At 40.3% G+C, this 17,119-nt stretch overlaps 1 protein-coding gene across 2 annotated transcripts; it reads left to right on the top strand.

Moving 5' to 3' along the window:
- The first annotated feature begins 9,730 nt into the window (after window positions 1–9,730).
- Window positions 9,731–16,755, top strand: RGS4 (regulator of G-protein signaling 4). 2 transcript variants are annotated; one of them, XM_004688426.2, is made up of 5 exons: window positions 9,731–9,983; window positions 12,903–13,007; window positions 13,261–13,322; window positions 13,817–13,983; window positions 14,354–16,755. In XM_004688426.2, the coding sequence occupies exons 1-5, from the start codon at window positions 9,940–9,942 to the stop codon at window positions 14,591–14,593; spliced, it is 618 nt and encodes a 205-aa protein (XP_004688483.1). In that variant the 5' UTR covers window positions 9,731–9,939; the 3' UTR covers window positions 14,594–16,755. The 2 variants fall into 2 exon arrangements, with proteins under 2 accessions (XP_004688483.1, XP_004688484.1); XM_004688427.2 differs by lacking the exon at window positions 13,817–13,983 and having other exon boundaries at window positions 9,793–9,983; window positions 14,354–14,424.
- Window positions 16,756–17,119: the final 364 nt, after the last annotated feature.

Genomic DNA, 17,119 nt, shown 5'->3' with positions numbered 1-17,119 from the left:
GTGTGTCATTTCTGAGCAGAACTATATAATGAGAAATAGCATGAAATTTGCTGTTTTCTTCTTTGTCTCTGTCATGAATACCAACAATATTCCCCACAGGGGCTGTTCCAACTCAAGAAAACAGCCTGTAGTCCTACAGTCAAAACAATGAATAAATTATATATTTGGATATAATTGATATAATTAAACATAGCATGTGCATGCTATTGTATATACACATAACAAATTATATAATAGGAAAAAGTGTTTCACATATATAAAGTATGATAAAGTATTGCTCAATGCCATGAATGACAAACAGTGATGAAAGTATTTTGGCAAATTGAAAGGCAATTCCTTTTAACTGAGAACTCAAGAAACTCTTCCTGAAGGAGTGCTGAGTTTGAACATTGGAGAGCTAAAAGGAAGTAAGCTTTTCCTGTGTTAAATTTCCCAGGGAATAAGGAAGTAAGGACTACTTACAGAGAAAAACAAATATTTCCGAGTTTTTATGAAGGGGTACAAAATTAATGTAGAAAAAGTACTTAGAATTTATTTTTTTGGGTAGTTTGGCTAAGATATTTGAGCTTTATTTTGTAGAAAATTAGAAATATTAACATTTTAAGTCCAGATATACTGGCCATTTGGTAGATGAATTACAGAATTATTATTTTGGAAGTCCTTTTAAATATTATTACTAGGGTCCTCTCTGGTGGCCCAAAGGGTTAAAGTGCAGCATTAGGAAGCCATCCATAGCCACTGCAGCACAAGTTCCATGCCCAGCCAGGGAGCTGACCTACATGGCATGGCAGACCATCTGATGTTCACCTCAGCAGTGTATTTCAGCAGTGTATGCCTGTTCTGCTGCCCACTTTGTCTCTGGTGAATCCTCTCATTGCTTCACCACTTCCCCATCACCCCACCCCCACATCTCTGATCTATACCCCTTATCTTGTATGCATAAATAAATAAATCTTTAAAAAATATATTATTACTATACTGTAGATCAGGGGGCGCTTTATTTTTTCTGGCAAACAGTTTAGCATTCATGATCCAAATACTATACAAATAATCTACTAAAACTACTCAACTCTGCTGCCATGGTATAAAAGCAGACATAAACAAAATAAGAGATTGATGGACATGACTTTGTTCCAGTAGCATATCATTCTGTGTTGTTCTGAGTGGGTAGAAAATTCTCCTTCCTTCTGTCCAGTGGCTCTATATTAGACCACTGGAAGTTAAATCGCTCTTCCATATAAAAGAAACGCAGGATGTCTTTTTCAGGGCTAGGCAAGGAGGATCTGAACTAGGTTAATAAGAAAGAGAAAGGGCAAAGTGAAAAAGCATTACAGGAGTGGATTGGTGGGAATAAAGAACCCAGAAGGCAGAGTAGCTCTCAGAGGGGAAAATCATTTCAATTTTGAACATATTGAGTTGGATGTGAAAGGCAAATGAGATAATGTAGGAAAAACTGCTTCACAAACTGTGAAGTGTTATAGAAATGGAAGGGTTATTTTAAGAGGAAATGGCTGGACCTTTTTATGACTCAACACTAACCCATCAACATGCCTGCAAAAACAATCAAAGCACATGAACTCTATGATGTGGGACAGCCCTATCATATTTCTAGGTCAACACCTTGGCGTTATGATACCATTTCAATCACTATTATCTCCTTTGAAGTGAGGGGCAACCATTCCTGTAGATGGATGTGGGTGAGTGTGTTTGCTTGTTTACACATGTCAGAGCCTCTGTGAAAGTTAAAAAGTTACTTCCCTGATGATCTTTAATGGGACGGCACTGAGCTCAGAGTGGTAGAATTGCACTCTTCAGATGGATTCCTTTTGTAGGATTTTGCTGCAAAGTTTCTTTCAAGCTTGATCTTTCTAGAAACCCTTATAATTACTTCTTTGTACCTTAATTGTCAAACCAAATGATTAATTACAAGTTTAAAAAAAAAATCCATGCAGCTTTTAAAATAAGCTCAGAGGAACTCATCCTGGTAGGAGCTACCAATGAATTCACAAAATTGTTAGAACTGCCTATTCTTTTTTATCTTGCCTTCACTTATTTTTTTAATGACAACAAGGCCATCTGAAAGATGGAAATTAAAGTGGTTAAATTTAAAGTGGACACGAGGAGGCAAATTCACTGACATAATAGAAGTTGACTCCATCTTTTATATCCCTGAAAGAGAGGAAGCATTTTTTATATGTTAAATATCAACAAGTCCACATATGAGTTAAGGAACTTCCAGTCACTCATGGACAGCCAAAGCACAGCCAGTCTATAAGCAGCATCACATGGAGGTGAAGAACTTGCCCTCTGGTGCCTAGTGACATCAGATTCCATCTTTTCAATTATTTCCTAGCTGAGTAATCATCAAGTAGTTACTTGACTTCTATGTGCCTCCTTGGTGAAATGGGCAAATAATGTTACCTATCTTTTGAGGTAGTTATGAAGGTAACATTTAACCCCCTGAAGATCACCAGAGGGATAAGCTGTTATGAATTGCTTAAGAGAAGTACAGCAGGATAAACCTACAGGGTATGTCAAGAGCATGACAATGATCCTAAATTTTGGCTTGGATGGGGGGTGAAGAGTAGAGAACATGTCTAGAAACACTGAAACATGAACAAAGAAAATGAAAAAGCCAGACATAGTGATAAAAATAAGGGAATAAAAAAAATTCAGCTAGTCCACTTCTGGGTAACATCCCAATAGAACAAAAACTTTAATTCAAAAAGATAAGTGCACCGTTGATTACAAAAGCACCATTGACAATAGCCAAGATATGGAAATAACAGATGACAGGATAAAGAATGTGTAGTATACATGAACAGGGGAATACTACTCAGCAATTAAAAAGAAAAATGAAATCCTGCTGTCTGCCATTTTTGACAGCATGAATTAATCTTCAGGGGAATATACTATGAAAAAGGGGTCAGAAAGTGAAAGACAAACCATATTGTCTGATTCATATGTGGAAGGTAAAGAAACAAAGTGAGCCAACAAGCAGAACAGAACAGAATTAAAATTTTTATTGACATAGCATTGGCTTAAAACAGTATTTAGGGGCTCTCTCTGGTGATGCAACAGGATAAAGCACCACATCATGAAGCTCCCAAACCCACTGAATCACAAATTCGATCCCCGGCCAGTGAGCTGACCCACATGGCATGGCAGACCTCTCCTGACCCGCCCGCTGCTCCCCACTCTGTCTCTGGTGAATCCTCCCACCACACTTATGGCCTGTACTCCATTTCTGTAAGCATAAATAAATAAATCTTTAAAAAAAAAAACAAAAACAGTATTTAGGCCTCAAAAACACAACATGGCAGCATTTGTATAGGTTGCAAATTATAATCCCCATGAAAAGTCCAGTTTTCATCCATCACTATGCATAGCTCTTCCCCTTTGGTAACAATTTTGTTGTCAAAAGGCCACAGGTTTTTTATTTATTTATGCTTACAGAAATGGGGTACAGGCCATAAGTGTGGCGGGAGAATACACCAGAGACAGAGTGGGGAGCAGAACAGGCAGAATGACAAAGTACACTGCTGAGGGGAGCAGCGGGCGGGTCAGGAGAGGTCTGCCACGCCATGTGGGTCAGCTCACTGGCCGGGGGTCGAATTTGTGATTCAGTGGGTTTGGAGAGCTTCATGATGTGGTGCTTTATCCTGTTGTGCCACCAGAGAGAGCCCCTAAATACTGTTTTAAGCCAATGCTACGTCAATAAAAATTTTAAGTGAATGACTAGGAGATCCTATGAGGAAGATATGTCAACAGAATGGTCCTTAGTACGAAAACTAAGAAGTGATTCATGACAGTTCATTTTAGAAGGTCCTGTGATCTCTCTCAAGCTTTTCTCATCTCTAGTGGAGTTGGGGATTTTTAAAGCTGACTTCTGAGATCAGTTGGTTTCTTTGAGCTGGGTAGAACATTTTAGTGTGCAATTTATGCATACTTAAAAGGAAACAAAAATTTAAAAATGGCCTTTGAGTAGGAAAATAACTTAGACATCATTCCATCCCTTTACTTTTGGCAGCCAGAGTTAAATAGAAAATAGATCCAATTTTCAGCTGGGACTTATCATTTTTCATTGCTGTGGGCTTTATTATTTTCTTTTAGAAGTTTCCAGAATCCTTTCTGTAGAGTGAAAATAGCATTCACAAATACCACAAAAGGTATGAGGTCTATATAACAATTGAAAATTTTAAATCAGTTTTATAACAGATTCTAGATATAGATCTAGGTAAAAGGGTGACACCCCTCAAATTAGCTAACAAGTGAGGGTGACAACACTGTTAAGGAATGCTCCTAGGATAGGCCCTGAAAACAGAAACCAAATCAGCATGTTGTGTAAATTGGCAGAGATTACAATTTTCTGTTAAGGATGGATCTCCCCAAGATGTTGAGAACTGGTTTTTAAAAAAAAGTGGCATAAAGACTTGGGGTGTAGGCCAGAGGTATGGGGTGGGGGAACTAAGAGCATTCACCAAAGACAGAATGGGGTGCAGGCTAGGCAGATGGACAGAAATACACTGCCGAGGGAGTGGGTGGGCAGGCCAGGAGAGGTCTGCCACGCCATGTGGGTCACCTCACTGGCTGGAGCTTAAACTCTTGCTGTGGTGGCAGCAGAGAGCTTCACAGTGCAGTGCAGAGACTTAACCCCTTGCACCACCAGGGAAGCCCTGAAGATATGCCACTTCTTAATGTGGATTACTTGAAGTGCAAATCAGTTGAGGCCTTGAAAACTCATGAGAAACTTTTACCACTCCCTTAACTACCCAGAAGCCTAGAAATTGGGGTATTACCCAAAATCAAGATTTTTTTTTTTATCAGAAATAACCTATTAGAGAAAACTATTAGGAAGTTTATCCTAGCTTGAAAAATCACAGAGCCATTTTGTGTTGGAACTAGAATTAGAATCCAAGTCTGCCTGACTGTAAAGTTCTAGTATATTCCATGATTTCATGTCATATTTTTCCACTAGCACAATCTAAATGAACTCTTATGAAACTGTTTTTGTCTTGGGCTAAGCTTTGCTGAAGAAAGATTAAATCTTTGTCACAGGGATAATTTGGTGCTTTCCTTACTTCTTGGGAAAGAAGGATTTTTCCTCCAGCTCATTAAGTGGGTGCTGTCTAAGAAGATGGAGGGATGAGTCACCAGGTACAGTGAAGTGTTAGGGGAGGGACACTCGATTACTCCTAGTTCCGCAAAGGTTTGTATGGAGAGTAAGACACATTTCCCCAAAGTAAGCCTTACTGGGAAACTCCCAGTTCATGTCCCTGGTATGCAGCTTCTGCCAGCCTGATATGTTTGCTTTTGAATCTTCAAAATCAATAACTGTGAACTCTGACTGATGCCTGGGCCACTGTAGTAAACAAAGCGGGAGGGAGGCTTTGAACAGCTGGGAGGAAAATTTTAATCAGAGTGAGGAATGCAGTCTGAGGCTGAGCCTCAGTGCCATCCTGTCCTAGTGGCATAGAGGTGTCTCTTTAAAAATCTGGTAGAAGAATCCAGCACCTGTCACAATAGCTGATTTCCTCCTGTGAGGCCCATTCATCAGCGCTTAAGCAGTATCTTCTTTTATTCTCCCGATGTTAAGGGTGGGGAAATCAGAAATTTACCTGGAGACCACACACAGCTGACATCCTGCTCTGTGGCTCCATGTTCCCCTGCAGGAAACAGCTGTCCTATAGCTTTGTTGTCAACACCACTTTCCAGATGTTCAGCCCTTAACAGTTTAGGGTGCTCTTTTATATGTATGGCCCTATTCCATTCTCACAACAATCTCAAGTAGTATTATTTTTTATCATCATCTTTCACATGGACTAATGCAGTTGTCTTTTGACTTTTTTTCATTTATCTCTCGTGTAATTTATTCCCTTGCAATGCCTCCCAAGTTCTATTTCTAGAGCACTTTATCTCATCTGTTTAAATACTGTGGCTGGCTCCCCTAGGGTAAAACAATTGCAGGATAAAATTTGGTTTCATTGTGACAAGAGACAAGACTTTTTTTTAATCTCAGAGTAACCACCTAGCCCATTTCTCTCCCTCATTGCCAAAGCTCAACCACACTGGACAGTCTCCATGGACTCCAACTTAAACATCTTCATCCTTTGTGGTTATGACAGGATCTAATGGAGTTGGTTTATGCCAGCAGGGACGTTGGGGTTGGACTGTCAGAACATGGCCTCCTGAATTAATAGACTTATTCACAATTAATAGGTATGTAAATTTGAGGGTGTACCTCTATGTCTCATGTGTAAAATAGGATTATTGTAGGACCTTCTTTCAGGATGAATTGTGAGGAATAAATAAATTAATCAATAGAAAATACTTAAAACAGTGCCTTGCAAATTTAGTGCCCCCCAAAATTATGTTATTACTGCGTCTTCTATTGTAATGCTCTTCTTTGTACATCTATCATGTCTCTAATCATCCTTTTTCAGTCTCCTTTGTGAAAACCACTCTACATTGTCAAGACTGTGTTTTTCTCTACCCTCTGCTTTTCTTAAATTTTGTACATACATGTTTATAATAATGACACATAGCCTAGTGTTTTCCAGTTATTTAAAAGTCTCTGGCATGAGAGTGTGAGCTCATGAAAAGTACCAATCACTTCTGATTCATATTTAGGTCACCAGAGACTGCAATGATGTCTACTTCATAGTACTGAATACATAGTTATGGAGTTTATTATATCCATTATGCAATGAAGAAGCTCATGAGCCAGGATCCAAACTGTTAACTCTGTTAACTGGTCCACCTGCTTCCATGTTCTCCCTTCAATTCATTCCCCTACACTATCAGAATGAGCAGATCATGTCCTCATTTACTTCAGTTCCTACAGATTTCCACTGCGCATAAGGCTCAGTCTCTTCACCATAGCCTACAAGTCCGTGCAACACTGACCTTAACTGTTCTATCTCTACTTCCTGATACCCTCTAATTGGTCTCAAGTCTCTAGCCATGCTTTTGTTCATTCCCACTTTAGATAAAGAACATTTTCTCTTGTTCCTATTTCCTAGGCTTCTTACATTGCTCATTCTTTCTTAACTATCAAATTTCTTTTCAAAGAGGTCTTCCTGATCTCCTTGGCTAAGTAAAACATTTGCCAGCCAGATCTAAAGCAGTACTTGCTTATTTTCTTCATATAGGTCGAAATCTGGAATTACTTATTTTCTGACTCTTCCCATTGGGACAAATACTCCACGAGGGTGGGGTCTTGTCTGATTGTTCACTGCACCGACTGTAGCCTTCCCTACAGACCAAGGGCTCCAAGGGCTTAAATAACTGAATAAATACTAATTGGATCTCTTGAGACTCAAGGTTTTCTGCATTGTCAGAATCATCCAGGAGTGACAAATCATAGAATAATAGAACTTAATGCTTTGTGTATGCCAGAGAAGGCGGGCGGAAAATTGCCAAGGTATCATGATGTACTTGGTCTTCGCCTCCTCAAACACAATAAACACATTCCAAAGGGAAAAATAAGTTAACTTAGGAGGAGAAGCTTTCTTAAACATTCTTTAGCTGTTCAAACTCCTAAGAAAGCAAGATTTTAAAATGAATACATTTGAAATGCCTTGACAGGTTAATGGGCTAATCACAAATTAAAAAAGCTGACAGCAACTATCTGTGGAACAAGAGACAAGTGGGTAGCATGAGTCCTGCTCAAGTGAAAAGTATGAAATTAACATTAGATTTTGTTATCTACTGTGTATAATCTAACAATAAAAAATATTTACTTTGCATTTTACAGTTTAGGAACACCTCTGTTGACATAGTTTATCTCAATGGATAAAGCAATGGGTGAAAGCTAGCACAGTAGAAAATCCATATGATCACAGGTCAGGAAATGTGGGTCTGGATCAATATGAAGTATGAAGCTGTGAGGCTGCAAGTCACTTTTCTCCTCTATTTCTACTGGTAAAATGAGTATGTTAGGCAAGAATATCTTCTCTCCCATGAAGCTCATCGGTTGGAATTATTTATACTTCTCAAAAAAAAATTTTTTTTTTTTGCTTGGGTTGAAGGAATAAAGTTCTCATTGACTCCTCTTTAACATTCCTACAGTCAAGTTATTTGAGTGGTCACTCTCTTTCATGCCCAGGTATGCAAAGAAGGCCCCATCCATCTTTGAGTGACCTTTATCCTCTTGTGTTAATTTCTCCTTTCGATGCCATTTCTGACTGCCTCATTTCCTAGGGTCTGCCTTCCTTGGTCCAATGTCTCTATCACTCGACATGATCCCACAGCTTCATCCACCACCGCATGTCAATGGAAGCTGATGGCTTCATAAAGGAATTGATTTGTTCTCTGTTATTCCCCAAAAGAAGTTGCCAAGTAGCTAATCTAATATTTTTGTTGTTGTTGTTCATGGGAGAAGAACAGAGACTTTTTCTTATAATTTAAATGCATCTTCTGTATATTACAGCCTCTTCACCATTTTATGTTTCTCTACTACATCCTTGTTCTGCTGGCCATGAATGGAGTGGGATGGGAGGGGGCCAGTGTGGGGTGAGAAGGGAATAGAAGCAGCAAGACACTGCTCTTTACCACTTATCTTTGTATTTCTTGGGTACTTTTGCATCTCATTGGAATCATCTATTCTTCATCTTCTCCACCCAAAGCATTTGATATCCCTGTTCCTTATATGAAGAGCTTACTCTATCCCACAAACAGGAAACTACCTCCTGTCAAAATGAAAGTTGTTCAGGTCTAACTTAGCAATTAATTTCCTCTTTCTACCCAAAACTTTTCTATTTTGAATATATCCCTAGTAACTTTGGTTTGGGTATTTGATCTATAAGACTTGAAGCATCTGCATGATTCTTGGACATATTCGCCCATCTCATTTTTGCAAAAGACACTAATTGTCTGGGTGTTCAGAAGCACCTGTAGGGCTGAATATCCTTACATTCATTTTAAACCCTAGTCATATGAGAGACAAACTAGTATTTTTCTCTTCTGCTTCTTTCTCTCCTTCCATAGAAATACCAACTTGGACACACAGAATTGGGTAAGACAAAATAAGACATAAAGCCATATAAGAATAAGATATGCAAATACAAATACATGTCTATATCTGTTCATTTACTCTTCCTCTAACCCTTAAACTGCTGTTTTGCAGAGTTGTCTTCTTTTTTTTTTTTTTTCAGGAACTAGGCTGAATTCTGCTTTTAATAAGATTTCTAGAAAAGTATTCCACAGATGGACTGATGACAGATGTAGCTAATCTGTTTTCCTTGGGCTACTTTTCAGTGTGGCTGGGCATATAATGGTCCACTAGCCAGCTCTTCTTCCCCCACACCCTCTCTGTTGAATGTGGCATTTGAGAAGGAGACTTCTGCAAAGCCCTGCCTGGAAATGATGAACCTGCCATTTCCCTTTAGGAAACAGGGAGAATGAAATCTTGGACTGTGCTCGATATTATTTTTCTAATCCCCAAGAGGAAGTGCCTGGGGAAAATGCCCTACAATCAGCCTGTACCCTTCCTTCCAGGAGGTGATTTGACTAGACATTCACTAATTTTTACAGACAAATAAACAAACCCCATGCTTGGTAGCCTTGCAAACATTATTTTTCCTTTCCCAGCAATTCAAAACCTTAGACATTATAAAGACATGAAGCAAAATTTAATTCTCTCTGTTTTCTTTGCAAGATGATTTTCTCTGCCTGTTCATTTGGCTTTATTGAAGCGCCTGCTCTCCTTCCTTATCTGTTCCAGAGCTGAGGAGGCTGGGGAGCCGGTGTGACAGCCCAGCTGATTGGCTGTGCCGTCCTGGCTGGGCTATAAAAGAGACCCCTACAGGCTCCAGAGGGAGAAGCTCAGAGGAGTCTGACAGCCTCTTTCCAGAGAAAAGGCAAAGAGCGCTCAAAACAGAAGCCACAGCTCCTCCTGCTGCATTTCCCTCTTCACGTGTGAATCCCACACTGAACAAGATGTGCAAAGGACTTGCAGGGCTGCCGGCTTCTTGCTTGAGGAGGTAAGATTATTTTCAGCTGTTAAACAGTGTTAAACTTTCCGTTCCACTTCCATAATTATTTGCTTTTCCAACTCCTTTCATTCTTTGGCATTAGAAAGAGCGTGGTCAGGAGAGCATCAGTTTCCGAGCTCTCCTCCAAGACAAACTAGAAATAGGGACTTCAGTAAGTGTTTGCCCCAAATATTGGCACCTGTGTGTTGTTTTGTGTGAGCTTGGTTTTGAGATTGGTCTGATCCTTTAAACAAATCAGTTCTGATGGAGAAGCGATTGAGGTTTGGGATGAAGTACAGCTGTCCATGACACACCACCTGGGGTTGCTGTTGGTATTTGGGCATCACTGGGGATTAAAGAATCAGGGTCCTGTGCTTTCTGATGGAACCCCGTGTCTGATTAAGGGTCTGATTGATGGAACACTGGGTCTGCAGACACCCCAGAGTGAGGTTTGGCTGCATGGCCAGAGTGACTCTGTGCTTTCTCTGTGTTGCACTGTCCGTCATTCCCTATGTTCATATCAAAAAATAGATATGATAGAAAGTGAGTTTCTGGGGAAGGATGGAAACAGGACTTCAGATGGTGGATGTAACTTAGTATATACAATAGTGATGTATAATGCTGTGCACCTGAAGCCTATATAACTATTTAGTGTCACTTCAGTAAAAAAAAAAAAAAAAGTTTCAAAACCAGCTTATCCTTATTTTTCTGCCTCTACCTCTAGTTCTTGTCATGCCTTATGTGAGTGGTGGTGGAGTAGGATTGACTATAAGAAATCAGTTAATGATTTTGTATTCTCATCTGATGACACTATTTGGTAAAAAAAAAAATTTAAAAATTTCAGAAAATGTAATGTCTCTTTGAAAACAATTCAAAGATACATAGCAACTCATAAGACTGAATTTTTAAGGAGGTGTAAATAATCCTTTTAGAGAATGCTCTAAACTGCTTTGCAGTTAAAGGTAAAAAGTCAGTCTGAAAGTGCACCTCCTTTTCCCCTGCAAGTAAAAATCAGCTGAAATGTAAAATTACATCTGTTCAAGAAAGCACTATCTTTTGTGAGTTTCCAAGAACATTACCTTTTCATTCTGTCATTTAGGAGAATGAAAAATCATACTTTTCAAATATTCTCCCATGATAGTTTTAATATGTAGCAGGGTGCCTGAGAAGTACCTCTGACCTCCACCATTAATGTCCTGAACTGAATGGAGCAAATGGTTGCAGGCTCCACATAGAACAGTAGTCGTGTGTAACCCAGGGATGTCAGGAGAAAGTCATGCACTGGTAACTATTTTGGGGGAGCTGAAAAGGTGCCCAGGAGTGTGGCCCCGAGGAGCTAAGGTGTTAACCTGGGGAGGCTGATTAGAGAGAAGAGCAGTCCCATCTTGGTGAATGGTCATCTCTCTACTTTCCTTCCAGCTTTAGAGCCCAAGTCTACAGAGGGGACGTGAACGGCTCAAGGTCACAGAAGTGTGTGGGGTAGAGTTCAAATTCAGAAGTCATAATTTCATTTTTATGGTTGTTTTGTGTAATGAGGGCAAACAAGGCATGCTTCCAACTCTTCATTAAATGACTCTGAAGCCATCAAGAGCTGTCAGCACTCAGCTGCATATGGTACCTGGAAATATGAAATGATTCCTATCTTGACCAAGTCATAATCTACTTACAGCATCACCTTAGAATCACTTTGACTTTCATGATTAGATCATGCTATACAAAGGAGGATTTTGCATCCTCAACCACTGGGGGCAGCATAGAAGAGAAAACAATCTTGTAAGGGAGATAAGTATTTGAGGGACAGCCCAAGAATGGAGTGCAATTCACAATTTCTGAGGAAATGCTCATAGGTTTGGAAGTCATTCTAAAATGCCTTTGTATGCTTGTGGCTTCATTTTTCTCCCTCTAAGTAGGAACAATTAGTCCTTCACTTCTTTTAAAATCGACATTTCTTTTTTAAATCTAGTTTTTGACTTTTGTAATATACAAAGGGATAATTAACCGAGTGAGAAAGTTGAATAAGCTAAAAGCTTATTAAGACCCCCTCCTTGGAGGCAGTCATGTGCAGGCTGGCTCTTAGCCACCCACTAAACAGCAATGAGGAGCTGGGTATTTGGCCCTAATTAAACAGTCACTGCTCCGTGAGGATACTCGCAGCTTCTCATTGTTTCTTTTAAGCCTCAAATGTCCTTTGGAATATAAATATCCTTGTAGGGTAGATATAAAGCAGACGGCTGCAACAGGAGAGCCTCTAGAAGCAAGCCTAAAGGGGGTTCAGCTTAAGCACTTGCACTCCCTCCCCTTGCCCCCCATCACACTTCCCTGTGCCAGAGCTGCACACCTGTGATGTGCCCCAGAATGTGAACTGCTTGACCGGACTCCTGATGCCAGGCTAGAAATGAACAGACCCCTGATGCCAGGCTAGAAATGAACAGACCCCTGCTTTCTCAGGAGGCTCCTGTGCTCTGCTAGCCAGGAAGCAGGTGGATTACAGCAATGCTTTCCAGAAGGTGGCGGGAGGCAGAGGAGCTATATTTTGCAGTGTCTGCTTGCATTGTTAACTCCTACAAATGACCCAAAGAACTGTCAAGTTTGCAATGTGTTTCCATTGAAGACACCAAAGGGTACAAAGTGGCCTGTTCCATTGATCAGAATGACAGGTTTATGAAAGATGCCCCTGGGGAACACAGGGTGAGAATCCAGTTACAGACAAAGGAAACTGTGGTTCCACTCTGTCCATATTCCATAATCAGTCCTAGACAGAATAGAATAGAAGGGGAATCCTGTTTCCCTGAGAGTTCCTACCTTCTGTTTTTGATTCTCATTCCCTAAATAATCTCTTCTGTCCCTTTCTTAGTAATGAACTGTTTGGAGTTTAAGGTATCTTTTAAGGGTCCTGGTTTTCATTATTCTCCTTTTGCCTGTCTGCAGTGCAAAAGATATGAAACATCGTCTCGGTTTTCTGCTGCAGAAGTCTGATTCCTGTGAACATAACTCTTCACACAGCAAGAGGGACAAAGTGGTTATTTGTCAGAGGTAAGAGATGAGGCTTTGGTGAAAATTACTCAGCTATCTGATGACAATGATGTTTTGTAAGGAGAAATGAGGTTCTATCTCTAGTTAAGTGGATTTGGATTCAGTGAGCATGCTTTTTCATCACATTTTCATTAGAAATTTCCATGCATTTAATGAAAAGATTACTTAACAATAGGTCTTAACACCAAGATGGGAGCAAAATGAGAATTATTCAGGGTGTTAAATTATTTTTCTTTCTCTGCACTATCTATAGGGTGAGCCAAGAGGAAGTCAAGAAATGGGCTGAGTCATTGGAAAATCTGATTAGCCATGAATGTAAGTCTGACAGATTTTTTTCTCCTCTGTGGGTGAACATAAAGGCCCTTTGGTTAGACGAGTTATCTCATCCTATGTTTGGTCTAATATAAATTGCAGAAGTTCCTTGACTTCCAGGCTCAAGAAAGTCAGCCCCTTTAAATTTTACCATGACCCATAGCATTGTAATATACAATGCAAAGTTCAGATAGAACCATGAAGAAAACTATCACTAGTACCAGATCAACCCAAACACACTTTGGCAAGCAAAGCTGCATAGGCCTTTCAGAAGCACAACACTTTTGTGAAAGAAATTTCAAACTTTGGGGAAGAATCACCAGGTGTAACCAGGATCCACTATATACCACACAGACTATGGCTATCTGACCTCAGATGGGAAGTGGGGGATTTTGAACCCTATACCTTATTTCCTCAAGTACTCAGCTTGATCTAAAATACAGTGTCAGGAAGGTGAGCCAGTGTGGTAACAACAGTACTTCTCTCTTCTGTCACAGGTGGGCTGGCAGCTTTCAAAGCTTTTTTGAAGTCTGAATACAGTGAGGAGAATATTGACTTCTGGATCAGCTGTGAAGAGTATAAGAAAATCAAATCACCCTCTAAACTAACTCCCAAGGCCAAAAAGATCTATAATGAATTCATCTCAGTTCAGGCAACCAAAGAGGTAAGTTTGTACAGCAGAGAAATCTCTGGGTCTTAAAAAAGTCTTCAAAGTGGTATTCCATATCTTGGGACTTTAGATCATGTGAAGCAAAAGAAAGAACAGTGGGATAGATTATTATAATCTTGCCAACCCCAAATCAACCAGTTAAGAAGAAAATAGCTCTTTCATCCAGATTATTTTGATGAATCACTCAATTTTGACAAAGATCAGAAGAGATTGCCCTTCTCACCCAGAAGTAGATAAACCTTTTCTATTCTCTCACATGAGCTAGGATGTCTTTTCTTCATGCCTAGGCATAGAAGGTGCGCAATCTATAGTAAGCACCTGTCATAGGGTTCTGTATCTAACAGACTTGGTCTGTGTCCTTCAGGTGAACCTGGACTCTTGCACCAGGGAGGAGACCAGTCGGAACATGTTAGAGCCGACCATCACCTGCTTTGATGAGGCCCAGAAGAAGATTTTCAACCTCATGAAGAAGGATTCATACCGTCGCTTCCTCAAGTCCCGGTTCTACCTTGATTTGGTCAATCCCTCCAGCTGTGGGTCAGAGAAGCAGAAAGGAGCCAAGAGTTCTGCAGACTGTCCCTCCTTGGTCCCCCAGTGTGCCTGATTGTCACTTGGAGGTGGAGGGCTGAAACACCCAGACTTTATTCCTGGAAAACCTGAGGCCAAATATTGATCTGTATCAAGCACCAGTGCTATATCCACACTGTAGCCTAGAACTCATGCTGCCGGCTGTGTGTGAGTCACTCCCATGTAAAGCTAGATTTAGTTGGGGTGTTTAGGTGTTCATCAGGGACAGGACCTCATCCTAACCCTATTTCCCCACACTTATTGTAGGGTGCCATGTGAATATGTATTCAAACTATGGCCACATAAGTCTGGATTTTCCAAGATTGTTGGTTGTTCTCTCTTCCAACAGTTTGACCTCAGCTGGGTGGTTACTATTCATATGACATCCTTGGGCACATGTTGTCAGACAGCTCTTTCCTCCAACTCTAAATGTTTAGATGAGATCAATCTATTTGTGTACATATGTGTGTGTGTTTGTGTGTGTAGACATATACACACAAGAATATATATATATATGTATATATGTGTATCCATGCACTGTATTAGACACTGTAAGAATAGATCAGAAAGACCCTCGGTGCTCATAACCAGAGTGTGTGTACATACTTACATGCATGTTCTAATCCCTGGTCTTTCATCCTGCAATCAAACATGTGAATCAGCTAGGAAAGGAATGCCAGCCAGGTAAGTGGATTGGGTGCAACTCCATAGGTCTTGTTAGAGAAGCACCCGAGGAACTTCATGCTCAATTTAATCACGGACAGCCTGCATGTAGAACAAAATTTTAAGGAGCAATTACCATAAAGCACCTTAGGTCTAGTGGACACGGTGCTGTCTTGGGCTGATTGTCCTTGATGGCACTTTCGAGTCTCTACACTGAGGGTCTCCCTGGCTTTGGGTGCTTGGTGCAACCGAGCTGAAGGGTAGGATCCTTGAAATGGAGAAATGAAGTTAGGGCCTTGCCAGCTCTACCTACTGTAGGACATTGGCTGAGAAAAGGTCTGAATGAAAGGTTAATATTCATATCTTCTCGTTTGTCCTCTCCTAATCAAGGTGCTCTTCTCAGTTTGCTTTTCCTTGAACTTGAGCCATTAGATGTGGCTCTCTAGTTCACTGCGGTTGTTTGTTTTCCCCTCATGGCATGGCTGTCTGCCTAATTCACAAACCAGCAACAGGGGAAATATTGTATTTGATAAAGGGAAAACTTCTTTTCACATGCTGAAACATCTTCAGTTCCTCTTTTGAAGGTAGAATCTTGTCTAATTCATCCCAACATCCAGCGGGATATAGGTAGAATCTTGTCTAATTCATCCCAACATTCTCAAACACGGAAGTACTTTCTTTCTAAGCTCTGAGACTAACTGAGAGGGTAAAGAAAAAAAAAATCAATTGTTACTACTGTTTGGAACTTTTCAAGGCACATGAAATACTTGAAAATTTCTCATTTATGTTATTTATGATGTTTTGTACAATGTTTTTATTATTGTGTTGTTTTATAAATAGAGGTGCAGGATATCACCTGAATTATGAATGAATGGCCAGGAAGTAATTTTCTTCTCATTCTTCCAAATTGACTCTCACATGCATGCATGCGTGCCCACACACCAATTTCTCCAGTAGAAATCACATGCATGAGCACCTTTGTGGCTTTGAAGCCAATGGACTGGGCTGTGAAATGAAGAAACCGGAGTGTGTGTGTACAAATCTTACTGTAATTCAAGATGTAGGTTTTCCCCTTTGTACTCTTTAATCCCTCTGGGTCTTGTTTCAATGTCCCTGGAGCTCCTGACAGCATCCTCTTTTGTTATACACAGTTCCACAATTTTGTCTCTACTTGACTCCAGGATCCCAAGGTGTAACCAACTATATCGATCGACCTAACCTATGCTAACTGTCATGACTTTCATATTGTAACCTGTACTCGGACTGCTGTCTCAAAAGTAGGTGTGGAAGGTCATTCTGAATGAGAAGTAAATTATTTTGTATAATACAATTTGCAAGTGTGTTTTTCGATTGTACTTTCCTACTATCATCACCATACGACATGCTGAGTTTGCCCACTCATGGCCTGTGGACAGAAGCTCCCTTCCCTCTGCATGGCTATCTTTATCGTGTGCTTTAAAGGCCTCAAAACTGATACTTCCAGTGAAACACATGCATCTTAATTATAAGGGTAAATAAATGCTTCATACGAAACTATCTGCTTGTAAACACATTACTGATGCACAGACACTCTGTGAGAAGCAGCGGGATATAGGGTGATTATAAAATGACTCCTGTCGAATCTTTTATCTCTCCTGTGCCAACTCTGGGAAAAAATTTCTGACTCCCACCTACTCAAAGAACTGGGACAATCTAAAGACTTCGTTATGCAGACTTGGAGGTTTATTTGTAGGTCCTCAATAGTTTTTACAGGAATAGGGTTCACCTGCCAACGCATCAATTCTCTCCCTCCAATCACCCACCTCATGGAGAGAAGATGGGAATGAGTGGAGGGGAACACCATCCACCAGTGCTTAAGCTCCTTCCCTCACTTTTTCAGACTTTTCCCTGGAACAGAGGT

This window comes from Condylura cristata, unplaced genomic scaffold (assembly GCF_000260355.1).
Source record: "Condylura cristata isolate star-nosed mole 26May11 unplaced genomic scaffold, ConCri1.0 scaffold00024, whole genome shotgun sequence".
Taxonomy (NCBI): domain Eukaryota; kingdom Metazoa; phylum Chordata; class Mammalia; order Eulipotyphla; family Talpidae; genus Condylura; species Condylura cristata.
The sequence above is the reverse complement of the archived record's forward strand: the minus strand, read 5'-3'. Positions and strand labels throughout refer to the sequence as shown.

Excerpts from the sequence above, each read along its gene's own strand:
- RGS4 (XM_004688426.2), top strand. The coding sequence starts at position 9,940 with ATGTGCAAAGGACTTGCAGGGCTGCCGGCTTCTTGCTTGAGGAG. Across the intron at positions 13,008-13,260 it reads AAAGTGGTTATTTGTCAGAG|GGTGAGCCAAGAGGAAGTCA; the intron begins GTAAGAGATGAG and ends CACTATCTATAG. Across the intron at positions 13,323-13,816 it reads AAATCTGATTAGCCATGAAT|GTGGGCTGGCAGCTTTCAAA; the intron begins GTAAGTCTGACA and ends CTTCTGTCACAG.